Consider the following 26,233-nt stretch of genomic DNA (forward strand, 5'->3'; position numbering starts at 1 on the left):
GCAGGGCAAGCAGTGGTGCAGGCTGCAGCAACTGGGACCTGGGCTCTGTGGCAGGTAAGTGGAGAGGGCTGGAGAAGGGGGAAGAAGACCATGGGGGAACTCCTGCCTGGCCCCATCCCACACTGGCTCCCCTGATTGCTGCCCCATCTGCTCCCAGCTCCCTTCTGGCTGCCCCACCCAGCCCCAGGAGTGGCCCTCGAGGCTCCTGGGAACTCATGGCAGACCCCCCCATATGGTGCAGAGTAGCAGGGGCCAAGCCCTGGCCACCTGGGACCCGTGCTGCCACAGTAGTGTGGCTCCCTGCACTATCTGGGAGCTGGGGCTGCTGAGACTGAGTGGTGCCGGGCTCTGGGTGACATGTGGAGCCACCCCAGCTCCCAGACAATGCACAGCACCCTGCCAAGCGATGCTGAACCTGCACCATGGGGCAGCTGCTGTGCGGATGCCAGGTGGCCAGGGCCAGTCCCCACTGCCCCATGCTGTCCTGTGGGGAGCTCTGTCATGAGTCCCCAGTGGTCTCGATGGCCACTGCTACATCCAGTGAGTGCAGGGCTTTTTTTGAGTGTCAGAAGGCTGGGGCCAGGTGGGGCAGAGATGGGGGGTGGGGGTGAGTGGAGAGGGGGCCGGAGACGAGCCCCTGGAGATGAGCTGAAGATGTTCCCCTGCTTGTTTTCAGCCCCCTGCTCCTTCTCTTGCTCGTTCTCCTGCTTGTCTCCAGCCTCAGGAGGCTGGAGACATCAGAGGAATGAGCAGGGGGCTGGAGCCGAAAGGGGGCAGCAGGGGGGCTGGGGTCAGATGTGGGGGGCTCTATGGGGAGTGCTGTAGCCCCTGGGGGGCCTAGGACCCTGCAAGGGGGAGTCCATGTGCTATGTGGAGGGACTCTGCTCTGTGGTGGGCAGGGGACCCACCCTTTCTAAGCAGTACCCTGCCACACAGTCCCTTCCCCCATCCACAGTCCTCCCACATCTACCCACACACTGACCCCCCCCCTTCCCTGGATGGGCCAGGCAGGGTTATTTTGCCCCACACCAAAGTGCACGTCTTGGCACATGAGCTGAGGAAAAAAGCCCCGGCTCAAATTTGCACCCTTTCTATTTGAGCTGGTGCAAGGGCGTGTGCCTGCATGTGTGGACGTGCCCTATGAGTGTAAGTATCACTGAATGATACATATATATATGGTAGCACTGTTCTGTCAGTCACCTGATTGACTCTGTGCCATTTTTTCATTTCAAGTGTTAAGTTGAACAATTATAATTTGTAGTTAGTTGAGTTCAGATTAATTTTTAGATACCATGTTGCAGAGGCTGCAAAAACTTTCTAGTATCTTTGTTATAGGGTTTTCTAACAGCTAATTATCATATTTACTCACATGCCACACTTGCTATTTCCTTGAAAATCAGCCCTCCAAAATTGGGGTGCATGCCTAAGCAGCTTTGCAAGAACTTCATTGCATGGAACTGTAGAAACTTAGACACTGCTTCAGATGACTACCAGCTTTTTTCTTCCTGCAAGCTAGTAAAAGGGGGCACAGTCTAGTGTTAACCTCTTCATAGCCACTCTCAAATTGGAACCAGTTTTTATCAAGTTTTATCTCACAACAAGTAAATGGGGGATAAGTAGTGCTTTTGTGGGTGCTGCCTTGGCCTTGCTTGTTGGAAGGGAGAGAGAATCTGGCAATCATCTTGTAGTACACTGTCTTCATGAAAAATCCAGCTCCTAGATTACAGCACTGGAAAAATCTTCCCCCCCCCCCCCACATTCTGCTCACTCAAACAAGCTTCTTCTAGTATAGATAACTCACCTGTCAGATATAGAAACACGTATTTGAACACTGATCAAATTATTTAATTCACTCTCATTTGAGCATAGCATTAAATAGCAATCAAACATGGTATATGAATAAATATATAAAGCAGCCATATGTTCACTGATGCATATTCTTCAAGTACAAGAAGTCAGACACAACTCATTGTACAGTACTACAGTTAATGGGGAATGTTCTACTAGTATTGGTTAGTCTTTCAAGTGACACAATTGGTGCCTCATGAAGATCGTTTAACAATTACAGGACCTGGTTATAGTTCTCATTATCTTTATTACAATAACTCCTGTCTTTTCAGATATTTTACATTCTAGGTATCCAGAAATATAGGAGTAGGAGGTGTGGTACCCTAGTCATTTAGGCTGGTACTTTGTTGCAGGCAACATTCTGTTTAGATTACATTTATTAGTTCTTCATTATGAATGATGCATGTTTAACCTTCAAAATTTTCATTTTAATGTTTGTTGCAGCTGGTATATGAATTTTTCCTGAGATTTTTGGAGAGCCAGGATTTCCAGCCTAGTATTGCAAAGCGATACATTGACCAGAAGTTTGTACAGCAGGTTGAGTACATTTTTTGATATTTAATATTCAAGTTATTGTAAACTAAGTGATGCTACTGTGCTGCTAGTTTCTAATGTATAACATTATATAATACAACATTTTAAGTTTTAATCTTGGATGACCAATTTTTATTAAAATTTAAACCATTATTTTAAGAAATGAGTTTTTTTGGGTACCAATTAATGTACTAACAGAATAAAAGATGGTACAGATGCATGGAATTTCATGTGGAAATTTACAGAATTGTTATTAATACTTTCAAAGAAAAGCTTCAATTTGTGGAACAGAAATTGGCTTTCTTCATAATATATATTTTGTCTTCTGTTGAAATGAACAATTCTCAGATTAAATTTTGCCACTGTGAATCCATCAATATAAAGGAATATTGGGTCACTTAGAACAAAAAATAGCATACTGTGGCACAATTAGTATATGTTAAGGAAACTTTGTTTCATTCTCTTTAAATTAGTGCACTTTTTGACATGATAGTTGTCATTTCTCTTTATTAGTAACATAGTATAGTTAGGTTTTTTGCTTTTCTGCTGTAACTACCATATTTACTGGAATATAAAATGAGAGGTTTTTTGCTCCTTGTCTTCTGGATATACAGGGAAACAAAAGCCAACATGTGCTTAGTAGTATAAATCAACTATGCAGTTGATTAAGTGCAGCCAACACTGGGCACAACTATAAAACACATGGCTCATATTGGGCAAACATATTGATGTGGACCTACCACAAAGAGAGATGAATGCAGCATGTCTGAATAAGACACATGGTATTGTCCACTGGGTGCAGTCCCCGTCAACGCTTACTCTCTCTTTCATGTCATAGCGAGTCACTACATTAAATACATTTCAACTTCCTCTTTGCTCTCACTGCTGAGCTGCACCTTTCTTTCCCATTTCCAATTCCTGTTTCTTCACCTGTCTTAGATAGCTGGCAAACATCACCAAACAGGGCCCAAACAATTCATCCAGAATCCCTCTGTTGCCTCCTGTCTCATTCTGTTGTATATGATGATTAGCATGGCCCTGCCCTCCATAAGGTGCAGCCATACCAGGTTGCCCTGCACCTCATCTGCATATAAATTTTGGATGATCCCAGGACTAGTGACAAGAGCACCTAGTTCCAGTCATGAGTGGGGGGCAAATTAGCACATTTTTGGGGGTGTATCTAGAGTTACACACACATACTGAGAGTAGTATTGACCTATGAGGTCACCATGGCTTGAAATGCTGTTGACACCGCTGAGACCCAGCCCAGTGAACTATATAGTAAATCATGCACCTTTTGACTTTGGACTAATTGTGCATAGTTTAGACTGTACATAATAAGTAGGTACAAAAGTGTTGTTTAAAAGAGTGTTTATTGAGTACCTGTGCTAAAACTTGCAGCAGTTTCAGAAAAAAGATAAACTCTATCAATTCTGGATTAACTAACTCTATGGGTACTAAATGCAAATTACTACAGATATATTTATTTCAAGGTCAGTGTTTACAGATTTGTTTCTCACTTTCATGTGCTCAGGGAGAGCAGGGTCTGACAGTAAGGAAAGGGGGGAAGAAGTGTGGGGGGGAGCAGAGGGCAAGGGAGCCACCTGACTCCCTAGTTTTATTTTCCCTGCTGTAGCAGGGGAAGATGGAAAAATTCAAGGCAAACTTCCAACAATTAGATTCTGTACCTGGATAATTATAACAAATTTCTAAATTTTCCATATATAGAATATCGTTATTGGGGGGTCATCATATATTTAGGGTTATCTTGTATTTAAGTAAATACATGAATGAAATGTTCAAAATTTCATTGTATCTACAGAGAAATCAACTGAAAAAAGTATACTTAATAGATACTGAATAAATGTGAGCACATGGATTAGTTCAGATTTTCATTTGGTTAAATATAATGACAACATAAAAGAACGTAATTGTAAAGTTTGTGCATGTTTTTGTTCTTTGCAGTATGTTTGAAATTATACCCTTCTCTTTGGTAGGAGATGCATAAATTTTCCTAAGTGTTCAACTAAGATTAACAAAGATTTACCTTAACTGGTGAATTTTTTAAATGGTTAAGTTTGTGGATATTGCTATTATGCTGAATACCCACCTCAGTATTAAGGGCTGAGTAGATTTGTTAAGTTTAGATAAGACTATGGCTATGAGACCATAGCTGTGGTCTTATCTAAACTTGACAAATCTACTCATTCCTCATATCTAAACTTAAATGGATACTGGTAGGGAAGACCTAGGCACGTTGAAGAGGGGTTGCCAGAGGATTCTCTGACAAGGATGAGCCTTAGTCTTTCAGGTTGGTTCCACCATCTTCTGCCCAAAGTAAACAAATAAAATTAATCACGTTTCTTCTGCATTTAATTTTCCATTTTGTTTGTACCCTTCCCCCCTCTTGCCATTGCCTCTCATTCTATTTTCTCACAGCATTTCATACCCCAACTTGTAGCAGGAGCAGAAAAAAAACTGAGGGAGATGAAAGGGAAAAGAATACAGGGTGGATCATGAGAACAAAGAACTCCAGAGCTCCTTCCCTTCAAGCTAACAGCCACAGCATTGTTTACCTGATTATATGAGATCCTGGAAAACCTCTCCCTCAGCAGGTCCAACATTGGCCACAATAGGCAAATAGAAGTTCTGAAGCAAATTCATCTTGATTGGGATCAGCATCAGATGTCAGTGGATGTGTATGGCAGGGGTGAAAAAGATGTGGCCGTAGCACCATTGCCGCGCTGTCTGTGGATCTCAGAGTTGACCCACAGGCAGCATGTAGTGTACATGCAGCACCTGTTCCAGCCCCTCTGGGATCACACATCACTCAGTGTCAGATCTGGTGCATGTCCCATATCAGCCAGTGCAGTGCTAGAGCAGCTGGAGTGGGCAGTGTGGTCCTGGAGCAGGCACTGCAGTGTATGTGGTGCCTATTCCAGCTGCTCCAGGATGTGTACTGAATCCAGCATGAAGTGGACTGTACTGAAGCAGGTGCTGTGTGTGGCTCAGGTTCAGACTGGCTGGATCAGGCACTGCATGCGGCACAGTTCTGGAGCAGGCGCTGCATATGGCATGGTCCCAGACTGACCGCTCTGGGACATGTACAGGACATGGCACCTGCTCCAGGACACATGCTGGATCCAGCATATGGGGCCATTCTGTGGGCCCAGTCTGGCCTGTGGACCAGCCCCATCCCACTCAACTGGCCTACAGGCCCACATGAGTTAAATACTCCTGATGTATGGGGACGAGAGTATGGGCAGGATAAAGACCTTGCCCCAGAAGTTCATTCTCACAAATAGTTTGGGTAACAGAAAGGAAAATACCCAAACCAGCAAGTGCATTAACAGGCAAGTAATGGGTAGATAGATCCCCCCTCAGTGCATGTGCTTATGTTTCTACTTACATTTCTTTGCTTCCCTGTCCTGGGTTGATGGTGTACCTTCAGTTTCCTTCTTTCATATTTAGCTTTTCCCCACAGAATCCCATACAGGACAGTTGTTGAGATACCTAGTTCTTATCTAAAAGGGGCTAGTCAAATTCTGCAGTTGCTCCTAGTTCTGGATTTAAAAGCTCTCTGGAAGATTGTGGGTGACATGCCTATTTGATCCCTTTTCAGACCATCAAACAGATGAGTAGGTGAAACTTCACAGAAAAATTGTGGGATGGTGACATGAGAGATTCCATCTATATATAGAAGGGAAAAATGGGTAGAGAAAAATGAGTTTCTCTTGCCAAGGATTTTGTTTCTTTGCAGAATCCCAATATGCACAGCCAGTTGCCAAGCTCTGTCTCTCCATTCCTGTTTATAATAGGAAAAGGGGTAGGGGGGGAGGGAGCGGGTGAAGGGAGAGAAAAACATGCTTTTTGAGAGCTATTTTTATCTGGCTACAGAGGAGAAAATCTAGAGGAGGTTCTTGAAAGTGAGGTTTTAGAATCTCCTCTTGCAGAATGCAGGCTAATATCTTGTTCTGAGAGTTTTTTCTATGCTTTGTGATTATGGAAAGAAGGTCTCCTATGGGCCAAGTGGTGGTGCTACAGAGCCAGGTCTCAATTTACAGGCTTGCTGTTTAGCCCTGCAAGTTGTATGCAGTATTAGTGCTGATTGTATTGAATGATAGGATCATCGCTTAACACATGAAGTACCTCTTGTTTGCTGCCCTTCCCTAGATCAGACAAGCAAAGGTAGCTAATTGGGCACTTCCTATAAGCTAAAAGTGTTCCCTGCAGACAAGTAACATGGCTAGAAAATCTCTATTGTTGGCAGGTTTACAAGAAGGTACAGTCATCATCTCTGTTACCTGGAAAATATATAAAGCAGAAAAGTTATGTAGAACATTTCTCATTGGCCTATTGGAGGGCATTTAACCTACATCAGTAAATAACTGTTGTTATTTTGTACATAATTTTTAACTTTCATCAAAGAGTTAAAGAGAAGATCCACACTAGTACAGTACAAGCAAAAGTACAAAATGTGAAATAACTCATTTTGAAATAACAATTCAAACATTTTACTGGTCACTTAGAATGTTTTCCCCTCTTAACTACCAGTATAATAACTGGTATGCAAAATAACTTGCACTTATGATAGCTGCAAGAGATTTTTATCTCTACGTCTTAATTTAGAAACACTCCATAATTCTGTCAGTTCGCTGCCTACTACCCTTACTCTTGAGAATGTGCCTATTATTTTTTCATTCATATTATTAAATATAGACTCTAGTACTGTAAGGACTTATGTATATTGTTAACCTTAAATGCATAAGTAGTTTTATTGAACTCTATTAAACTATTTCAATTTATTAATTAAAAATGTGCCTAAACAGTGGTGGAGTAGAGGCCTTGAATCTATCACAAGGATTACATTTATTTTTTACAAATTTTTGAAGATATAAAGTGCTCAGTTGAAAATAATATTCAAAATTGTTATGAAAATGATTGCTCTGAAGGTAGTGATTCTCAACTGGGGTTTGTGAGATCCTTTAGTGTGCTGTGGGGTGCAAGGAGGTCAGCACATGCTTGTCACTGCCTGGCTGCTCCTCTCCAATCCACCTGACCTAGCACCTGTGCTATATAAGGAGATAAGCATGTGTTCATCTTTGCCTGACCCCTGTGCAAGGAGGTAAGCATTGTAAACTAGTTTTGGAATGGTGTGCTGCTCAATTCACAGAAGTTGCCAGGGGGGAGGAGGTGCCTGGAGTCTGAAAAGACTGAGAACTACTGCTCTAAGAACATCTGTTCCCAGATGAAATGCCTTTACTAAAATGCATGGTATAGGAAACGTAATTACTAAAGTGCATGGTATAGGAAACGTAATTATCTTGGATTCTGTTAAACTTTTAGAAGGCTTGTTAGTGCTAAGGGACAGGAAAACAAAATTTCTGATTTTACAGATTGTACTTTAAAAAAAAATCCATACTAAAATGTATTGAAACATGAATATGTCAACAAAAATCATACTGCTTCAAATGCTAGTTTGGGGATTAAGAATTAAACTGAATCAAATGGCAAAGTTTTAATTATTTGAAGTAATATCTTAATATTTATTTTTCAAGTTGTTGGAGCTTTTTGATAGTGAAGACCCACGAGAACGTGATTTCCTGAAGACAGTCCTTCATCGAATTTATGGAAAATTCCTTGGCTTAAGAGCATTCATCAGAAAACAGATTAACAACATATTCCTCAGGTACACTATGGATCTACTCTCTTATATAGACAGGATAAGAAAATATTTTGTTTTGCCTTAGAGAGCTTCACTTCACTTCACCAAAATGTTTGAATTAGCAGACTTGTCGCAGCCTGTGTTATCTAGTTAATAGGAGTCATGCACTTGCCAAATACTATTCTGTTTGTAGGATATTGAGTACCTAGGAGGTTGGAGTCCTTAATATCTTGCAGGGTCAGGCCCCTGTTGCATCTTGTATTTAAGTTGTGATTAATATGTTAACTGCACCATAAACAGTAACAAGGCTACAGGTGCAACTATTTTATGACACCATAAAGTAGAAAATCAGCCACAAAGAGATTCTGCGGAATCTTTGGAGCATCTTTGTGGGTTGCTTGTATGGCACCGTAATTTTAAAAAATAAACCTGCCACCAGCATTGGGATGGGGATTGGCATTGGGACCAGGATGCCTGGGAAATAAGTTGCAGGGCTGAAGTCTTGGCTCTGTCCACCAGGAACTTGGCAACTCTCCTCCTTGGCGGCCATTCTTGCTGGGGGGCACTGGGGCAACACACTTTAAAATGCCTGGTCACAGGGAGTCCTGGGGCTCCCCATGACTTGGCATGTTGACTACCTTGTCTCATGGGTCCTAGGGAGCTGCAGGGCATGGCACTTTAGATATCCCAGACATGGGGACTCCAGTACTGGGGAGAGGCTCCCTGGTCCTGGGGTCCCCATGCTCCAGGGATGTCTAAAAACCGTATTTGCAGTCCAGTTGCACACATGGTTTTTAGAGGCCCACTGAGCCCCAGGAGGCTTCTCAGTCCCAGGGTCCTGAGAGAGAGTTTGTGAGTTTGCAGGTATCAGGCTGGGGGAGTCAGTCAATTGCCCCCTGTCCAGCACTTGCAAACCTGTGCCCTGGGCTCTGTGCTGGCAGTGGCACTATTAAGATCTGATCCCCAATCCCAGTAGTCGCACCTTCTCCCCTCTCATGAAAATGACATGAGACGTGGTTGTTGCCATTGAGGATTAGATCTCTCAACCCTTATGCCAGCCCCCTCAAGCTTCATTTTAGGCCTTGACTAAACTAGAAAACTAGCAGGCATTTTCAAATAACAGCAACGTGAATTCCAAACAAATTTTACTTAAGCCATTTTAAACCATGTTCATACTGATAGAGCTTAATCCGAAAGAATGAACTAACTCCTGAATGAGTCAACTGAATTGTAAATTTGAACAGAGTTTGAAACTTATCAAATGCATTTAATCAGATATACTTGCATACCATATGCACTCTCCCTCCTCCCCCCCGCTCAAAAAAAAATCAAGCCCCCAAAATTGGAGTGCATATCTTTAAATGGGAAAGCTGATTTCTCTGCCAGAATGGAAGCATGGAGACACTGGAAAGACTGTCAGGGTTGTGCTTCTCCTTCTGCCAGGATTCAGCAGGAACAGAGTCCACTTTTCATTTTTAGAGCTAGAGTTTTAACCCTCAAAACCCTCTTGCCAGTGTTTCCATGCAGTCAGCATTTGGCTGTAGGTCTGGAAAAATCTTTTTTTCCCCCCTTCATTTTGCCTCCCCAAAACAAAGTACATGTCTTACTTTGGGGTGTGTATGCAAGAAAATATGGTTGTTTTGTTATTTTATACCTTATTTGTCTGTCTTAGTCCTGTCTTACCAGTATATTGACTTAAATTACATCTACTTTTTAATAGGTTTATATATGAAACAGAACACTTCAATGGTGTTGCTGAACTACTTGAGATATTAGGAAGGTAAGTTTTGTAATTTTCTGTTTTTGTGTCTTCCTATCTAGTTCTTCTTTTGAGAGTGGGGAGGAGAAAATTGTTCTTCTGCTTGTGTTAGTGGCATAGAAGCACACTTTTTATTTAAATTTTAGATGAACTACAAAGGATTTCTTTTTAAATTGATCTTTTGACTTCTGAAGGAAAGAAGGTGGAAATGGGCTTTTTCATACTTTAAGCTTAGAAATATCATAAATAGTGGTAGAGGGTTTTTTTTGCTTTGTTAAAGTATTAGTGTTGTGTCTTGGAGTATGCAGGTGGTGATAGGTGTCACACCTAAATTGGAACAATGCTTTGATCTTTGGCAGATTTCTTTTTATGTAAAGTGTTTGTCATTGAAGCATTATAGAGCAGTGTTGCTCATCCTTTTTTGCCTGGTGGTCTGGATGGGTGGTGCGTGGTCTGACCACAAGCCAGATTTTGCCGGTGGTCCCAGGGTCCCATCCAGCCACACAGAAGGAGCTGGGGGGGTATCCCAGCCCTGATCCAGCTGCGCAGGGGAAAGGAGCTTACCCAGAATCCTCAGTTGAAGGGGGTGGGGAGCATGCATGATCCTGCCCTGGTTCAGTCCCATGGGAGGAAGGGGAGGCATGGGGGGTGGGGTGGGTGTGGCTCAGCTCTGACGCACCATTTGGGGTTAGGAATTTGGCAGCAGAGGAAGATGGCAGTATTAATTGCCACTGGTCCCCTTTCATCAAATTTTCTGACTTGTGGGGAGTCCCATAGACCAGAGGTTGAGCATCTGTAGATCGTTCTGTAGAGCATCCCCCAACAGAACATTCAGACTAAGTCTTTTCTCCTTTTAATTGCTCAGCTTTCCCATGTCAATATTTTTGCACTGGAATTTGTCCAGCATTTAGAATTGAGATCTAATCTAACCCAACAAGGTTTACCAACAAGTTTCCAGCAGCTCACATTAATAATTGTTAAAAACAGTGAGAGCTGTTGGGAGACACAGCTTCAGCAGTGAGAACCATTTAATTGGATTTGCTGTTCAGTGGGTGCATCTACACATGCAGTTAGTGCACATGAATAAATTCAAGTGGTGTGCACAGGAGCAATGAACTCCAGAGCAACCAGCTCCGGACTTTATTCATGCACATCATGTGGAGCCGGGTCAGAGTAGCCTTGTCTAGCAGGGGGCCTGGAGTGGTCAGTCTCCCAGCCTGGGGCTACTCCCCCTGGCTCCCATGTGCTACAGAGGGGCTGGCTGGGGCATGAGGAAGCTTCATTATGGGGCTAGCCAGCAGGCAACCCCTGCACTGAAGCACCCTCATGCCCTAGCCAACCTGGGCAGCATCTGCACCTGCTGCAGAGTAAATTAGTTTACTGCAGCCTAATAACTGTGCACATGTAGATGCGAGATGTTTACTTTGTAGTGAATTAGTCAACTGTGCAGTAAACATCTTGTGTAGACGTGCTCAGTGTGTTTAATTAAAACCTTTACAAAAATTACTGGGTTTTTTTTACAGGAATGTTGTCTACAGTATAAGGCTGCCAGTAATTTTAACACTGGGTGAACAGAGTCAATGAGTTTTGTTAAATTTTGCTGGTATACACATACTGCTGTTTACTTAAGCTCGAAAGAGGACCTAAATATCTAAGGTGAAAATGAGCTGACCATTTCCCTCTAATCTCCATATAAAAAAAAACAACCAAAATGCCAAATAAGCAATTTTTAACTATTTGTGAAGAATAACGGTATAACAATGGTATTTATCTTTTTGCAGGTCACCTTAAACTATTTGTGTGATCAGTTTGTTCCTCTTTAATATGCCTTGCCAAATTCTATAGTTAAACTGCAAGATATTATTGAAGATTAGGGAGGGGTTTTTTGGCTTAAGGCAGGCGGGAAGCACCAACCTGATTTAAAGGGGGACAAACGTATACATTTTACTGTAGAATTATGAAAAATCAAGGAATAACTGAACTTGCTTGCTGTGGAGGCTGGTAACTGAGGCATGGCCTATATTTTATGATAGGCTACAGGTAGAAAAGTAATTACTAATAGATGTATTTCTAAAGATAATTTTTATCTGTAACATAAAACTTTGAGCAGGGTCATTTTCAGTCTTCTAACTGAAAAAAAAAATCAAGATTTTTTTTTTTTTTCCCCCTGAAAAGTGAAATAATTGGGTTTAATCATGTTTTTCAGTATTATCAATGGTTTTGCACTGCCACTGAAAGCAGAACACAAACAGTTCCTTATGAAGGTTCTGATTCCTATGCATACTGCTAAGGGATTAGCTTTGTTTCATGCACAGGTATGTTTTCAGAAACATTGTTGACTATAATGTATTTTCATATTAATCTTAAAATTCTTTCTATAGCTGGGACAAAAGGTTGAGAGTTTAAATATTCTTTTACAATACTCATGTTAAAATTTTAAATGATTAAAAATGCTGTTTTAGTCCCTGACAAATCTAGATTGTTAATTCTGTCATAATTTTTAACACATTTTTATCAATGGAAGAGAAGAATAGTGTTTTAATGTACTGTCAACTTGAAACTGGAAATTTTTTGCCTGTTACAGCTTTGTCATAAATTAAAAACTATTTTAGCTCAGTGCTTTTGTTGTTTGTTCTTCACATAATATAAATTCAGTTTGCAAAAGACTGGAAAGATCTTGTGTGTGTGTGTGTGTGTGTGTTCCAGTACAATACAAAAAAAAAACAGAAGCACATTTTCCTTTTCTGGGTTTAAACTGTTCACATAAAACCATTCCAATTGGTCTAGGAAATGCACATTACAAAACTTATTAAAAAAGAGAAATAGGATAAAGCTGTTTGGATATGTTACAGATTATGTAGCTCTATAGAAAAAAATGGAACTTGACATTTAAAGCAGGAATTCAATTTCTTATATTTGAGAAATACTGCATAATTTTTCTAAATATACAGTACTTCAGTGCAGAATGAATATTCTGTAAAATTACAAATAAGTCCATTTAAGATGGCTTTTTTAGGCAAGTTAGCCTGTGTTAGTACTTTTGGCTCAGACTGATCTTTACAGAGTAACATACTCTTTAATTTCCCTTGTAGTTACCTTATTGCAACTTGAGGGTCTAGGCTACATCAGAAGAAATTGGGTTGTAGATAAGTTATTAACGATCATACCTAATTGTTATGATTATATAATTGTATAGCTGGGGCGGGCAATTATTTCAGGTGGAGGGCTGCTTACTGAGTTTACCGCAGGCCATAGAGGGCCACATGACAGGGGCAGATAAATATTAATTTTCTAAATTTTTTAGGGGTCCCGCGGGCCAGATAGAAAGGCCTGGCGGGCCGCATCTGGCCCGCGTGCCACATTTTGCCCACTGTTGTCTTATAGGCTGAGTCAGCTCAACAGTTCTTTGAACCATTAGGGCATCAGAGGTAACTTGAGCAGTAACTTTTCCTCTGTCACTACTTAGCATGCAAGAACTTTCTTGGTTATGTTGAGTTGGTGGTATATGAGACTGGACACATGTCAAGAGTTCTCATTGGAAGAGTGCTAGTTCAAACTATCACTATTCTTTATTAATTCTATGATTGCATGCTGTCTTGGGCATCAGTACCAGAAAGGCTCCCTGGGGCACCTGATGCCTCATCTGTACCTTCATTCATTCATAAAATGTGGTGACAATTGAACTTGCAATCCATCACACCTCTACAACATAACTTTCTACAGAGATAAATTGTTTGCAGGTTAAGGAGCAGATTCAGCAGTATATTTGGTCTGCTTTATGGTGTTTTGAAGGTGCAAAGCACCTGTAAATGTAATTAACTAACTAGTGTGCTCTGGTTGCTGTATGTTGCCCTTATTTACTGCTGAATCTACTCATTAGGTTAAAAATTAAGCTTAATAGTACAGATATCTAAACACTGGGAATTTCATTTGGTAATACCCTATTTGGGTTTATTGTTTTATGTATGTGGTCTGTAACTTTTAAAAGCTCAGGAACTTTATTAGCTGAAAAAGTACATTAAGAGTGCATGTATCAGTGGTTTAAGACTGTTAAAAAATAATAAAGATGCACTTAACACATGAGCAAATACTATAAGCCCAAACAATTCAGTATTAAGTTTTATACGTAAAAGAAATCCAAATGTGAAGTCTAGAAATGCATATGTAAGACACGCAGGCAACCTTAGTTATGACCTGCAGTTCATTATGAAATACGGGGGAGAAAATCTCTAATCTTAGTTTAATCCAATCTAGGTTTGTATGGTTTCAAAATTGGATGGAGTTCTTCCAGTATATTAATTGAAAAATCTGAACATATAACCCAAACTACTACAGTGCATGTACATAAAAAATTACAGAAAGGTGAGCAAGTGTAAACTTGCAGTGTCTTCTATTCCATAGCAACTGTCTACGTACATGCTCTTACCCTTTGATAGATGGGACATTAACTTATCTTTCACTGAAGACAGGGTAAACTACCTCACATTTGCAGCAAGGTGGGAGCATTTTGAATATTCATCAGTTTACAGCCCCCGTTGTTTAAACAGGCAGTGTCAGTTTAAAATACTTAAATAACAATTTTACTTGCATTTTAGCTGGCCTATTGTGTTGTACAATTCCTGGAGAAAGAAACAACATTAACAGAACCAGTAAGTGTTTTTCTATCTCATATTTTATTTTGTAATATTAATCTAAACTCAAGTATTTCAGTTAAACTTTCATAAATTAGAAATAGCTAAACCGCTGAGATTGTGATGGGGAGAAAATCTCCTTTCTTTCTTTCTCTCTCTCTCTCTCCTCTCTCTTGCTCTCTTTATTTTGCTCACTTGCGCACTCTCATTCGCTTGCTTGCTCTCTCGTTCACTTGCTCACTCTTTCTCACTTGCTTTTTCTCGCTGTCTTGTTCCCTCGCTTGCACGCGCTCTTTCTCTCTCGCGCGTGCTCTTTCTCACTCGCTCTTTTGCTGTCTTATTGAAATTTCTATACAGACAGAAATTTCAGTAGTATGACATTTATGTTGTGCCCCAATTGGCAGTAGAATGAAAAGTTCAGAAACAATTTTACTGAAGTATGGATGCTTTATTTTGACAAAGCAAAATGTGTTAGCACTCCAAATTCAAAATGTTTTATTTCCCTGCTTTTTTATATTTATTTGTGTCTTCATAGCTGCTGCAAAGCTTCCTGAGAAGTCATTCATGTGTCATAGCCCCCTTCCCCACCGCACCCTCCCATTCTCTTCCTTGAGCCTGGGCAGTCTGCATCTCTGTAATGAAGCATAGAGAAGAAACTGCAGTGTATCAGAGGAGATACAGTCTGACCAGGCCTGCGGAAGAGAATAGTGACATGAGGTATTGCCAAATATTGTAACAACGTATATTATTGTTGAACCAACCAAAACGTAATTTCGTTCAGGGTAATTCAGCCCAAAAGGAAATACTTCATTTCCATTTTCCTGATATAAAATAGTAGTAGCACTTGCCTCAGAAAACTTCAGTGGTGCAGAAACTATGGTTTTGACAGTTTTCTGACTAACTCTCTTTACAGTATAGGTTTGTTTTAAATGACTCAACAAAAATGTTGGTTTTCAAATCAGAAGGAAAATGAAATTGGTATTTATTTAGACAATAATGCTGAAATGTGTGCAGCAATTGCACAGCGTTACCTTAAAAAGTAAAAGATGTAGCAAATAGCAAAGTCCGAGCTTCTTGGTATGTAGGGAATTATGCTCAGAGAGTTCATGACTCAAAATTCAAATTTAAAACAATAATAATAGTCTAATCTCTGTAGCTGAAGAAAACACAGCACTGATCTGCATCTTGTTCAGGTTTTCTTCCTGAGTAGGGTTTATATTTCTTAGTTACTGTCTCAGGCTGTGTAAATTGCTTAATTGGATTAAATCTAGATTTTAAAAGTTACTTAAAAATCAACTTTATTTCATAGTTTCATATTTTCTAGGGTCGGAATGGACCTGAGTAGATCATCTAGTCGGACCCCCTGCCATGGCAGGAAAGAGTACTGGGATCAAACAGCCCAGCAAGGTGTACATCTAGCCTCCTCTTAAAGACCCCCAGGGTAGGGGCCAGCACCACTTCTCTTGGAAGTTGGTTCCAGATCCTAGCTGCCCTGACTGTGAAGTAGCGCCTCCTGATATCCAGCCTAAATCTACCCTCTGCCAGCTTGTGACCATTATTCCTGCTCGGGGGAACAGGGACTTCTCCAGTGCCTGCCGGTCCCCCCTGACTAGTTTGTAACAGGCCACTAGATCCCCCTCAGCCTTCTCTTGTGGTGGCTGAACAGGTTCAGGTCCCGTAGCCTCTCCTCATAAGGCCTGCCCTGCTGCCCCCTGATCATGCGAGTGGCCCTCCTCTGGACCCTCTCCATGCTGTCCACATCCCTCTTGAAGTGCGGCATCCAGAACTGGACGCAGTACTCCAGCTGTGGCCTGACCAGTACCGCATACAGGGGGAGGATCACCTCCTTGGACCTGCTCGAGATGCATCTGTGGATGCATGACAAGGTGTGGTTGGCTGACTATTTAACTGACTATTTTAGCAGGTGTATGCAACAGTGTCCTACAATCACAAACTGCCTCCCTGAGTAAAAAGAATAAGTTCCAGCTTCCCATTAGATCTTCCAGCTTAGTCTTTGATGACTTTTATGCTATGGTTGTACATAGTCAAAACAAAGAACTTTGTATCATAAATTGAATGTGGGGACAGCATAATATGAATATAAATTTGCTGTGCTTATTGTATTTTCTGAAATTACATATGAAAGTAAAACTTTTTAAATTAAGCTGCAGTAAAATTTCAAGATTGCTTCTAACACATTATGGAATGTAGTGACTCTGTCCCAAACTTAGGTCCAGGTTTACACAGGGTATTATTTTTGATATAATGGGGGATCCACCACACAGGGGAGCTAAATTTTCTCACCAGATTCCCTAAATCCTGCTTTTATTTTAACTTCTTCAGTGTCCATGAAATACCCCATGAAATTCCCATCCTTTTCAGTATTTTAAAAAACATATAATTAAGGGGCCTTATTTAGACATTCTTGGTAGATCTTTATTTTGTAGGTAGCCTGTGTCTGTGGCTAGGCTTCAACTGGGGCAGCTTAGAATCCATCCTATTTGTACAGGGAAGGGAGAGTTTGCAAATGGCTTCATCTCTGGCTTCTCAAGCTTTTACTATTTTCCCAGGTTCCACCAACCTAGCCTTTACCGCTGGTTTTCCTCAGTGCCTGGCTACAGGCTGGACTTCGGTCCTGGGTCCCCAAATCGCTATGGTCATGCTCCAGGGAACGTGCTCAGAGAACATGTACAGCAAATTAACTGACTTCTCTTTTAAAAGAGGAAGCTTTAAAGTAAAGAGTGTTTGTGGGGTGGGGATGGACCCAATGATTTGTAAGGTCCTTTCCAGCCCCTAAGAACTATGAAATTATGAAAGCATATCCCATTAAGGCAAGAAGATTGAAAACAAAGGTACTTGGCTTCAACAAAATGTCAAATCCAGTGGCAAAAGGTGGAATTCCATAGCCTCTTGAAAAAATATTAAGTGTATGGCCAGACAAATCCACAAGGCTCTGAGATGAATCAAACAGGGTTTTTTTGTTTGTTTTTACCTTGGAGAGAGATGGTTTGGAAGGTCAGAGAAAGAACATTGGATTGTACATTTCTGGCCCATAGGGCATTGTGATTTTTTGGGGGGGTTTTTTAGAGCTAAAATGCTGAAGCACAGTTCTGCAGCAGGTGAATTCTCCAGCTATGTGAGCACAGGGTCCTGCATGTAGCTGACAGAATTGTGCCACAGCTAAAAGGTGGGGTGGGGTGAGGACTAATTCAGGGACACATCAGAAACACAAATACGTGCTAAAGGTTACATTTGTACATAGTAAATGACAAAGCACAAGAACTCTGACTTATATCTTGTATTACTACTTTCAATGAATGTCACCCGCTATCAGATGTTTTGCTTCTGCCCAAAATAGGGTAGAATTTAGCTCTGTGTTTGAGGCCTAGTTAAAGTTCTAGGGAAGATGAATGGGTTCAAACAGCATACAGCCCATCCAGCAAGAATAAATTGTAGTAAAAACATTTTGCTGTATAAATAAGCAAATGAGATTGTAACTATGTGGGACATATTAAGCAAGGTTTCATTTTGCTTACTTGTTTTTATGATGAAACTGCACTTTAAACTGAAATTGTTCGTATGTCCTTTCCCAAAGCACTATCACTATTTTAATAGTCTATACTTAAAAGTATTGTGTCATTCAGAAGTTGCTTATAAGAATATATAATTACATAATGCAAGCTGTTTTGGGGAAAGGAAGAACTTTTTTAATGCTATTGTACAAAGCACTGCTGAAACACCATCTGGGATACTATGTACAGCTTTGGTCCTCTGTTCAGGAAGGATGAATTCAAACTAGAGTATTGAAACTAGGGACAGAGAAGGGCCATTAGGCTCGCATTCCTCTTATGATTCTGTCTTACAAGAAGAAACTGAAAGAGCTTGGCTTATTTAGCATAGCAAAGTGAAAGCTTGGTGGGGACCTGACTGCTTTCTATCCATACATCAGGATGAGTAAATACTAAGGAAGAAAAACAACTAGAGGATAATTTTTGTACAAGAACCAAAAAGGTTCTTGTACAAAAATATTGGCCACAAATAAATTTAGGTTGCAAATTGGAAGTTGTCTAACGTCAGAGGAATGAGGTCCTAGAAGAGACTATGGGCAGCAGTAGTGAGAGCAAAACAAAAAAGTGGTCTGCACTTGGAATGCCATCAGCTTATCAAAGGAGATCATGTGACATGATTGCCAGAAAGAGCAGATGACAGTTGGTCTCAGTGCTCCCCGGAAATCCTTTCTAGCCATATGTTCTTGCCAAAGGAAGAAGTAAAAATGAACAAATCCTTTACTTAATCCTGAGTTCTGCATTCGGGTATGTATGAATGGGTTGGTTCTGTTGACTTCCATGAGGGTTTCATGTTGGTTAAGTTTTTTATGTGTAGGTACATCCTAGCAGGATCAGCACGAAAAGTAACTATGGTCATCACTTAGGCTAAGTACAGACAGTCAAAAAGCCCCAGGCTGAATCAGTTCAATCTTTGCAGGTTTCTCTAAACTGCATAGATTGAACCAATAAGCAAATGAATGGACACTCACTTTTGAAACTAGAAAGGCTCATACCAGTAGCCAGAAGGCAAAAGAACATGTCTCCCACCCTGCCAAACATTGCCAAAGGCACCTGAATGCAGCTGAGCAGAACTTTTCCTTGATTAGCAGCCCAGCACATGCCCCTTGCAATCTCTCCCCCGCCACCCCGGGGGGAACAGTCCCTCCTGCTGGGTAGGGGAGAAAGGAGGAAAGCCCCACTACAGGCTACCTCCCCCCCATGCCAGGCAAATTCTGGCTAGGGGAGGTTCCCCCCACACCACCTCCTCAGCCAGCCCTAAGGTTGAGGAGGGGATGTGGCTGGGGGAATTGACCAGTTCTGGCCAGGTGGAGGGAGGGAAGAGAAAGCCCTTCTGTGGGTCTGGTGCCAGGAGTGGGGTGGAAGTTTCCTCCATGCCCTCTCCTGCACTGGCTGGAGGAGTGATAGTGTTCCAGCTAGGAAGTAGAGGGGTGGGGCAGGCCCTGCTCCCCTGGAACAGACAGCATAGCCCAGAGCTGCAAAGTGTCTGGGGATGCTGGGGGAGTGCAAGTTAATTTGAACCAGGAAGGGATCTGGGACAGAAGTTTCATGAACTGGTTTGACCTAAATCAGTGAAGTCTGATACTGCATCCAACCAGGTTTATCTTAAACCAGTTTGGGCTATTTTGAAAGTGGTTTAAATGTGCTGAATTTCTGTTCTGTTACAGGTTTAAACCAGTTTCTGATCAGTTAAATCAGTTTGTGTAACTTCTATCCCTACAGTACAATCAGTATAGTTACTCAGCATGGAAAGAATAGTAATTATACAGATCATAGAAAAATAAAACATTAAGAAATGCAATACCTCCAAACACAGAAAATGCAAGTGTTAAGGTTTGATAGGGAAACAGAACCCAATTTATGTTTTGTCAGCCTTATTAGATCAACTGATGCAGTAGAATGGCTGTCTTTATATCTTGTTTATCTTGCCTTTTTTTTTTTTAAGTGTGGACTGACACTTGGGGTCAGTTTAGAGGACATTCAGTCTGAGCTGTTAGTGTGCCTCAGGTCAATCCTGACATTTGCAGAGCTGACAAGTAGAGTTTGTTACTGAGCCCTACTATGCACTGTAGCCTTGAAATTTATAGAAGTCTTGTTTCTGAGAGAATCAGGCTAGACATGTAATTCCTTTAAGTAATAGGAATCAACCAACAGTATATAATGCTGTAAGTGAATTCCACTCTGCATGAAGCCTTACATGACCAAAAGAGGTAGTAAGATTAGAGTACCAATTTGTATGAAGATTTTGTCTAGTGTGAGCAAATAGCCAGTAGCTTGTATGTTAGGGTTTAGTGTCTCTTGGTGAAAACAACACTTTTTAAATATGTAGGACATGCTAAAAACCTGCTCCTTGTTGTTATGGCATCATGTTTTTTTTTATGGAAGGTAATATTCCCGTAGGCCACACTTGTAATATTAGTCCTTGGTAAAGACCTAATTACCTATTCAAGTTGAGACAGAAATGTCAAAGATAATAATGATAATTAACATTAAAGTATATGCAATGCTTTCACTAAAAGAAATGATGGAAGCTTCTAAAATTTTAATTCATCCTCAGTTTCATGCACTTGAGAACCTGATGTTAATCAGTTCATGTTCCAGGTAGAGGTATATAGCTGCCTCTTAGTATTCCTTTATATCATTCTTTGTCAAACATGAATTGTCTGACAATTTTTGCTCAGGTTGTTTAGTGGACAGAACAGGAAATCAGAAGAATGAGTCTTCATACATTTGTTTGGGATTTTTGGTTTAGAAATTTAAAAAAATCTAAATATCACAAGTTCTAACAGTCCATAACCAAGTCAGTGAATGTTAAGCTAAGTAACAGAAGTTAATTAATGACTTGAAATTGTTTATTTACATAAAGAGATTTAAAATTGTAAAGCCAGGGAAACTAGCACAGTTATTTTAAATAAAGCTGAATCTACTACCTCTGCTTGTGAGGGTGGAAATAAAAAAAATTAGTAAAGGAAAATATATAATTAATCTCAGTGACATTTAGGGGTTCATGTTCCTTCTTTTTTCCATACTATAGTACATGTCTTGATCCCTACATTTGGAACCTCAAAATCCTCTGAAAGGGAGTGCCATTCGCACATTACAGACAGCTACAGACTGCTTCAGGCTGCAAGGGTTACAGCTCTATTTGATTTGGCTGAGACTTCATTTCTTTACCAAGGGTTTAGCGGCAATGATTGTATTAAGTTGCTCCAGTGTTCCCTTGTTGAGATGGCTTACTAATTAAAGTTTGATATCCACAAGGGATTTGTTCTTCTCTGCATATAACTTGCTTCCTTTTGATGTATCTGAGCTTGGGACTTTCCTGGTTGAATTTCTAAAATAAAGATGTACAGATGCTCATGGCAACATCCAAAAAAGGACTTAGATGCCTGGCCCTATGAACAGAATCAGAAACCTAAAATTAGGTACTAGGACACTTGAAAAGGGCAGTACAAAAATAAGAAAAAAAAGTTTTGTGATCAGTCTTTGAAATAAGTCTCTCTATAAGGTTCAGTGATTTTTATTTCACGCTGTCACTCGGTTTTTGCTTTTTCCTAAAATTCATAATGCACTTGGAGACTTATGCTCCCTGCAGCAGACAAGATAACAAGAGAGGCAAGCAATTTCAAACAAAGCCTTTTCACAAAATCTCCAAACTGCCTGTCAGTCTTGACAAAACAACATAGAGAATCAATCTTTGTTCAAAATAGATTAGTCATTCTTTTTATTCACTCTTACTGTAATAAACAGTATGTGACCGGACCAGAAAATGGGAGGACTTTTTCTTGAAGTCAGAATCTACAGCGTGCCTGAAAAATGCCTCTATGTCTAAAATATGCAAAGCTCCTACATTAAACGTCAAATTACCCTTTGGTCAGCATTCATTTTTTGAGTTAAATGCCAACCAGGTGTTTGTTTCTAGAGCAGTTCTTCATTCTTAAATGTTTCCATCTTCAGGGAGTAGTAATTTCTAGTTGTCCCCAAGAGTCCTTACCAGTTTCATAGAAGGTTGTTTCCAATGGAGTTTTCTGAATCTTTTTCCTAGTTTTCAGTGATTTGACACCTTAAATAACAGGAAGGAATAGAATGTAGTTGGGACAGTGGTTCCTTTACATAGACTTGTTTCAGTTTGGACCTGTGGAAGCAGCTGTGCATAGACCAAAAGACAGTGCTTTTTAGAGGATCTCTTGGGCTTGAGATGCTGAGAGGCAAATATTAGAAGTATTATTCTCCAGAGAGAATATGTTCTGAGAAATTAGATACAGGTGAATAATCATGGGAACACCATCTCAGTTAGTACATCCACTAGTGGGGCTTTAGGAAACCTTAACTGTATGGATGTACTAAAAACTTGAAGCAGTAAAAATTTGTGAGCAAAGCTACTGAGGTATTCTAAACACCAGGCAAAATACTGTATTTTCTCTCATACAACAAACCCTGAACTAAGATATGCACCTTATTTTTGAAACGCAGAATCAAGGGGGAAAAGATCTTTTCTTGTAGTGAGAGAGTGAGTAGCAGCAGCTAGGGGGCTGAGCCTGCTCACAGTTCTGGTCCCTACGGATCATAGGCAGATTTTACTTGTATTTTTGCCCAGCGAACAGCAGAAACTGCTTATTGTATGCGAGACAATGTGATACATGTCAAGTGACACACAACAGTATTTGCTTACTAAACCAGCTACACTTTCACCCCACCCTTGAACTACAGGTTTGAATAAGAAAATTATGTTATTTTAATATTAAAAAATCTAGTTCAGTACATAATAGAAACTTGCTCTGGTTTAACTTGTTTTTAATTTTATGTTTGTAATATAGGTTATCAGAGGATTGCTCAAATTTTGGCCAAAAACTTGCAGTCAGAAAGAGGTTGGTTTTGTTACTTGTGTGTTAACAAATCATTCTCCTGTACTGATATAAAACATAGTGCTGCAGGTTCAAGTGCTTTACCCCAGGTGCTTTTTCTGGGATCTTGGAGGATTCTTTCTGGTTCTGGAGGATTTCTCAGGGCACTGGTATACCGTGTGCAAATTGTGCATATGTAGTTACTACTTTGTGTTAAATTTGACAGTGTTGTTAATTGGTAAAAAGTTATTGTATATGTTTATCAGTACAGAATTCTAGGATACATACTATCATTTGGAGCAGTATTTTGTTTAAGTCTTGTTTACGTGGAAGGCATCATGACTCTTTTCCGTAAGGAAATATGAAAGCTTAATAAAAATACTTTATTGGTTAGGATAAATGCAGTCCATCTGCATTGTGCTGACTTTTGAACACTATGGAAGTTGATAAAGTTTTATTCAGTGGCTGAAACTTTAAATAAAATATATGTCACTATTAACAAACAAAAATTCTACTTAGTATTTTTTGTATAGTACAATATTATATATAATTCTTAAAATGTACTTATTCCATATGCTGGAATTACTTAGAAGAATGGTCTTGTAAAATCCATTTCTGTGATTGACTATATTCCATGTTATTAAATGTAAGCTAATTGGGAGTTTGGTAGCTTCATTTGCCAGCAGACCCCTCTATAAAAGTGTTATTCTTTAAGACTTCTGTAATGTCAGCCACCTTGGATTTTCTTGTACCATCTGTATGTTGTTATAGTCAAGGCAACTTAAAACTGAAATGAAGCATTTGTAGTTTGAGAAGTTACTGTAGAGGGTATCTCAGACAAAGAGAATTCAGAATGATCCTTTGAGACCCCTTCTGAAGAAATTTAAAATATGCTGGATTTATTTTTTTAACCTTCAAAACACGATTATAAAATAATGACTTTAAAGCTTTAAAAGCAGCTATTCAGAAGAGGAAATCCAAGATGGTTGCTGTATTCCTGGCAACTAAAACATTAAGTAACACCCCTTTCCAAAAATGTAAGCTAAGAAAAATTACAAATTGAAATAAAATACCTTGTGGAAATGTAATAATGTACCACAGTCTTTGCAACATGCTTGACTTTGGGTATACTGCTTTAGTACTTTTTTCAGTTGGCATCCTCAGTCTAGCCATACTATAGATCAGTGGTTCCCAACCTTTTTTTCCCCATGACCTGCTGCTAGGAGCGGAGTGCAGCAGCAGCAGCAGCAGCTCAGGGGCAGGGGTGGGGGAGCTCCTGGCATGCGGCACAGCACAGCTTATCTTTTGTGTGTGGTGCCGCCTGCATTGCCTGCACAATCCCCATTTGGGTCGCGACCTGGGGTTGGGAACTGCTGCTATAGATGCAAAAAAATTCTATGGTTCTTCTAAATTATATATATAAATATAAAAGCCTTTCTTTATAAACAGGTAATGTTTTTAGGTGAAATTGAAGAAATTTTAGATGTAATAGAACCAACCCAGTTCAAAAAAATAGAAGAGCCTCTGTTTAAGCAGATATCCAAGTGCGTGTCAAGTTCACATTTTCAGGTATGAAATGGCATTTTTAGTAGTATTGCAAATGTGATGTTTAAGTTAGTTAGTACTAGCTGATTTTGTGGTTCTGATTCTGAAATGTGTATTTCAGGTTGCAGAAAGGGCTTTGTACTTCTGGAATAATGAGTACATTCTTAGTCTGATTGAGGAGAACATTGACAAAATTCTACCAATTATGTTTGGTAGTTTATACAAGATCTCCAAAGAACACTGGAATCCGTATGTACAGCTATTTAATTATTTATTTATTAGTATTATCAGTAATGAATTCCCATTAGTTTACTTTTGTTTCTTGGGGTTGGTTCATGCAGCCCTTTGCAGACAGGCTTAAATTAACTTAGGTAAAAAATATAACTGATCTAGATCCTCTTCTACCTCCACCTCTTATACACTTTCTTTATCTTTCACGCAAATAAGTAGCCAGTTGTAGTAGGAACATGCTTTGCAGTTATTTGAATGAAGGAAATGGATTTGCTTCACAGCTACATTATGCTGCAGCTGTCTTGGACTCATTTATTAGGAATTGAAATGGGCTGGGTAAAATATCTAAGGATGGTGTTGTGATTTCTAAATCCATCTGCTCTTCCACATCTGTTTAAAAAATTAGCTAGCAATAGACTTGTAGGAAGGTTGCAATATCCTACTGCATCAGAATCCAAATAAAGTACGATGAGCCACAGTACTGTAGCAACATCTATATCAATAAATTTATCATTGTCCAACAAATTAGGGAAGAAAAAGATTAAGCAGTAAAAAAAAATGCACATCACATGGTGCCCACCATCCATGGGACAAAAGATTAAAACGACTGTTGAATGTACATGAACTCAAATGGTAAATCACAATTCCTATTGTGTGAAAAATCCCCAAGATAAGGTATGTGTTTTTCAGTGACAAAAGTTTTAGAATGAAAAGATTATATATTCCCTGATCTAGAAATAATATTTATTCAGTGTTTCCATGTTTTTAAGTATCTTATTATGAAGACTTACTACAAACGCACTTTGATCATTGCACAAGTAGGAAGCTGATCTGCTTGTCACTTTTATATACTGTATATACCCAAATCCAAGACAACTTAAAATTTAAGGTGACCCCTCCCTCTCCCACAGTATTTTGATTCTTTACATGGAGAATGCATAGATTTTTTTTATAACCTTCCATGTAAAGAATCTAATTATTGGAGCGTCATCTTAAATTTGTTCCCCCTACCACAGCAACCGCAAGGGGGCTGGTGACAAGGGAGTTGAGCAGGCATGCCCTGTTTGTCACTTCCCAAAGGTGGACAATGGATAGACGCAGGGAAAACTTGTCATATCTTTAATGTCTTTCCTTTCCAAATTTTTTTTTTTTTTTTAACTTTAAAATGATTTTAAGTGCCAAGTGAATGGCACTCTACAGTCGAACACAAGATTCTTCCCCAGAATGTACAGTCCAAATTGGAACATGCCTTCTTGACTATGGAGGAAAACACAATGATAAGTGTTACAACAACAGGATCATCTAGGGTGTTTATATACATGCTCTGTGGCAGAGGAGGGGGGCGCTTTATTTTAGTGCAGCTCCAAGAGCTGTTCTAATTAAAGTGTCTGGAGCATCACGTGTATAGGGCATCCCTGTGCTGAAAAACGGTGGTGGGGGCACTTTAACTAAAGCATGTCAAACAGATTTTAGTTAAAGTGCCCACACCACCATTTTTCAGTATGGGGATGCTGATGCATGTAATGCTGGAGTCTGCTGGAGCGCGGTAATTACCATGCCCTTGTATAGGTGCCCCTAGATCGGCAGTCTACGACTTGTGGTTCACAATC

The 26,233-nt window shown here is 40.0% G+C and overlaps 1 protein-coding gene across 1 annotated transcript in view; it reads left to right on the top strand.

Annotated features, from left to right (window-relative positions):
* PPP2R5A (protein phosphatase 2 regulatory subunit B'alpha) overlaps positions 1 to 26,233 on the top strand; it is a 90,613-nt gene that overhangs the window by 60,393 nt on the left and 3,987 nt on the right. Inside the window, exons 4-10 of the mRNA XM_019549446.1 lie at positions 2,293 to 2,385; positions 7,941 to 8,071; positions 9,768 to 9,827; positions 12,013 to 12,121; positions 14,402 to 14,455; positions 24,297 to 24,416; positions 24,514 to 24,641. Coding sequence (XP_019404991.1) covers positions 2,293 to 2,385; positions 7,941 to 8,071; positions 9,768 to 9,827; positions 12,013 to 12,121; positions 14,402 to 14,455; positions 24,297 to 24,416; positions 24,514 to 24,641 — 695 coding nt within the window. The remainder of the gene's footprint in view (positions 1 to 2,292; positions 2,386 to 7,940; positions 8,072 to 9,767; positions 9,828 to 12,012; positions 12,122 to 14,401; positions 14,456 to 24,296; positions 24,417 to 24,513; positions 24,642 to 26,233) is intronic.

This window comes from Crocodylus porosus, unplaced genomic scaffold, assembly GCF_001723895.1.
Source record: "Crocodylus porosus isolate Cpor-Errol unplaced genomic scaffold, CroPor_comp1, whole genome shotgun sequence".
Lineage (NCBI taxonomy): Eukaryota > Metazoa > Chordata > Crocodylia > Crocodylidae > Crocodylus > Crocodylus porosus.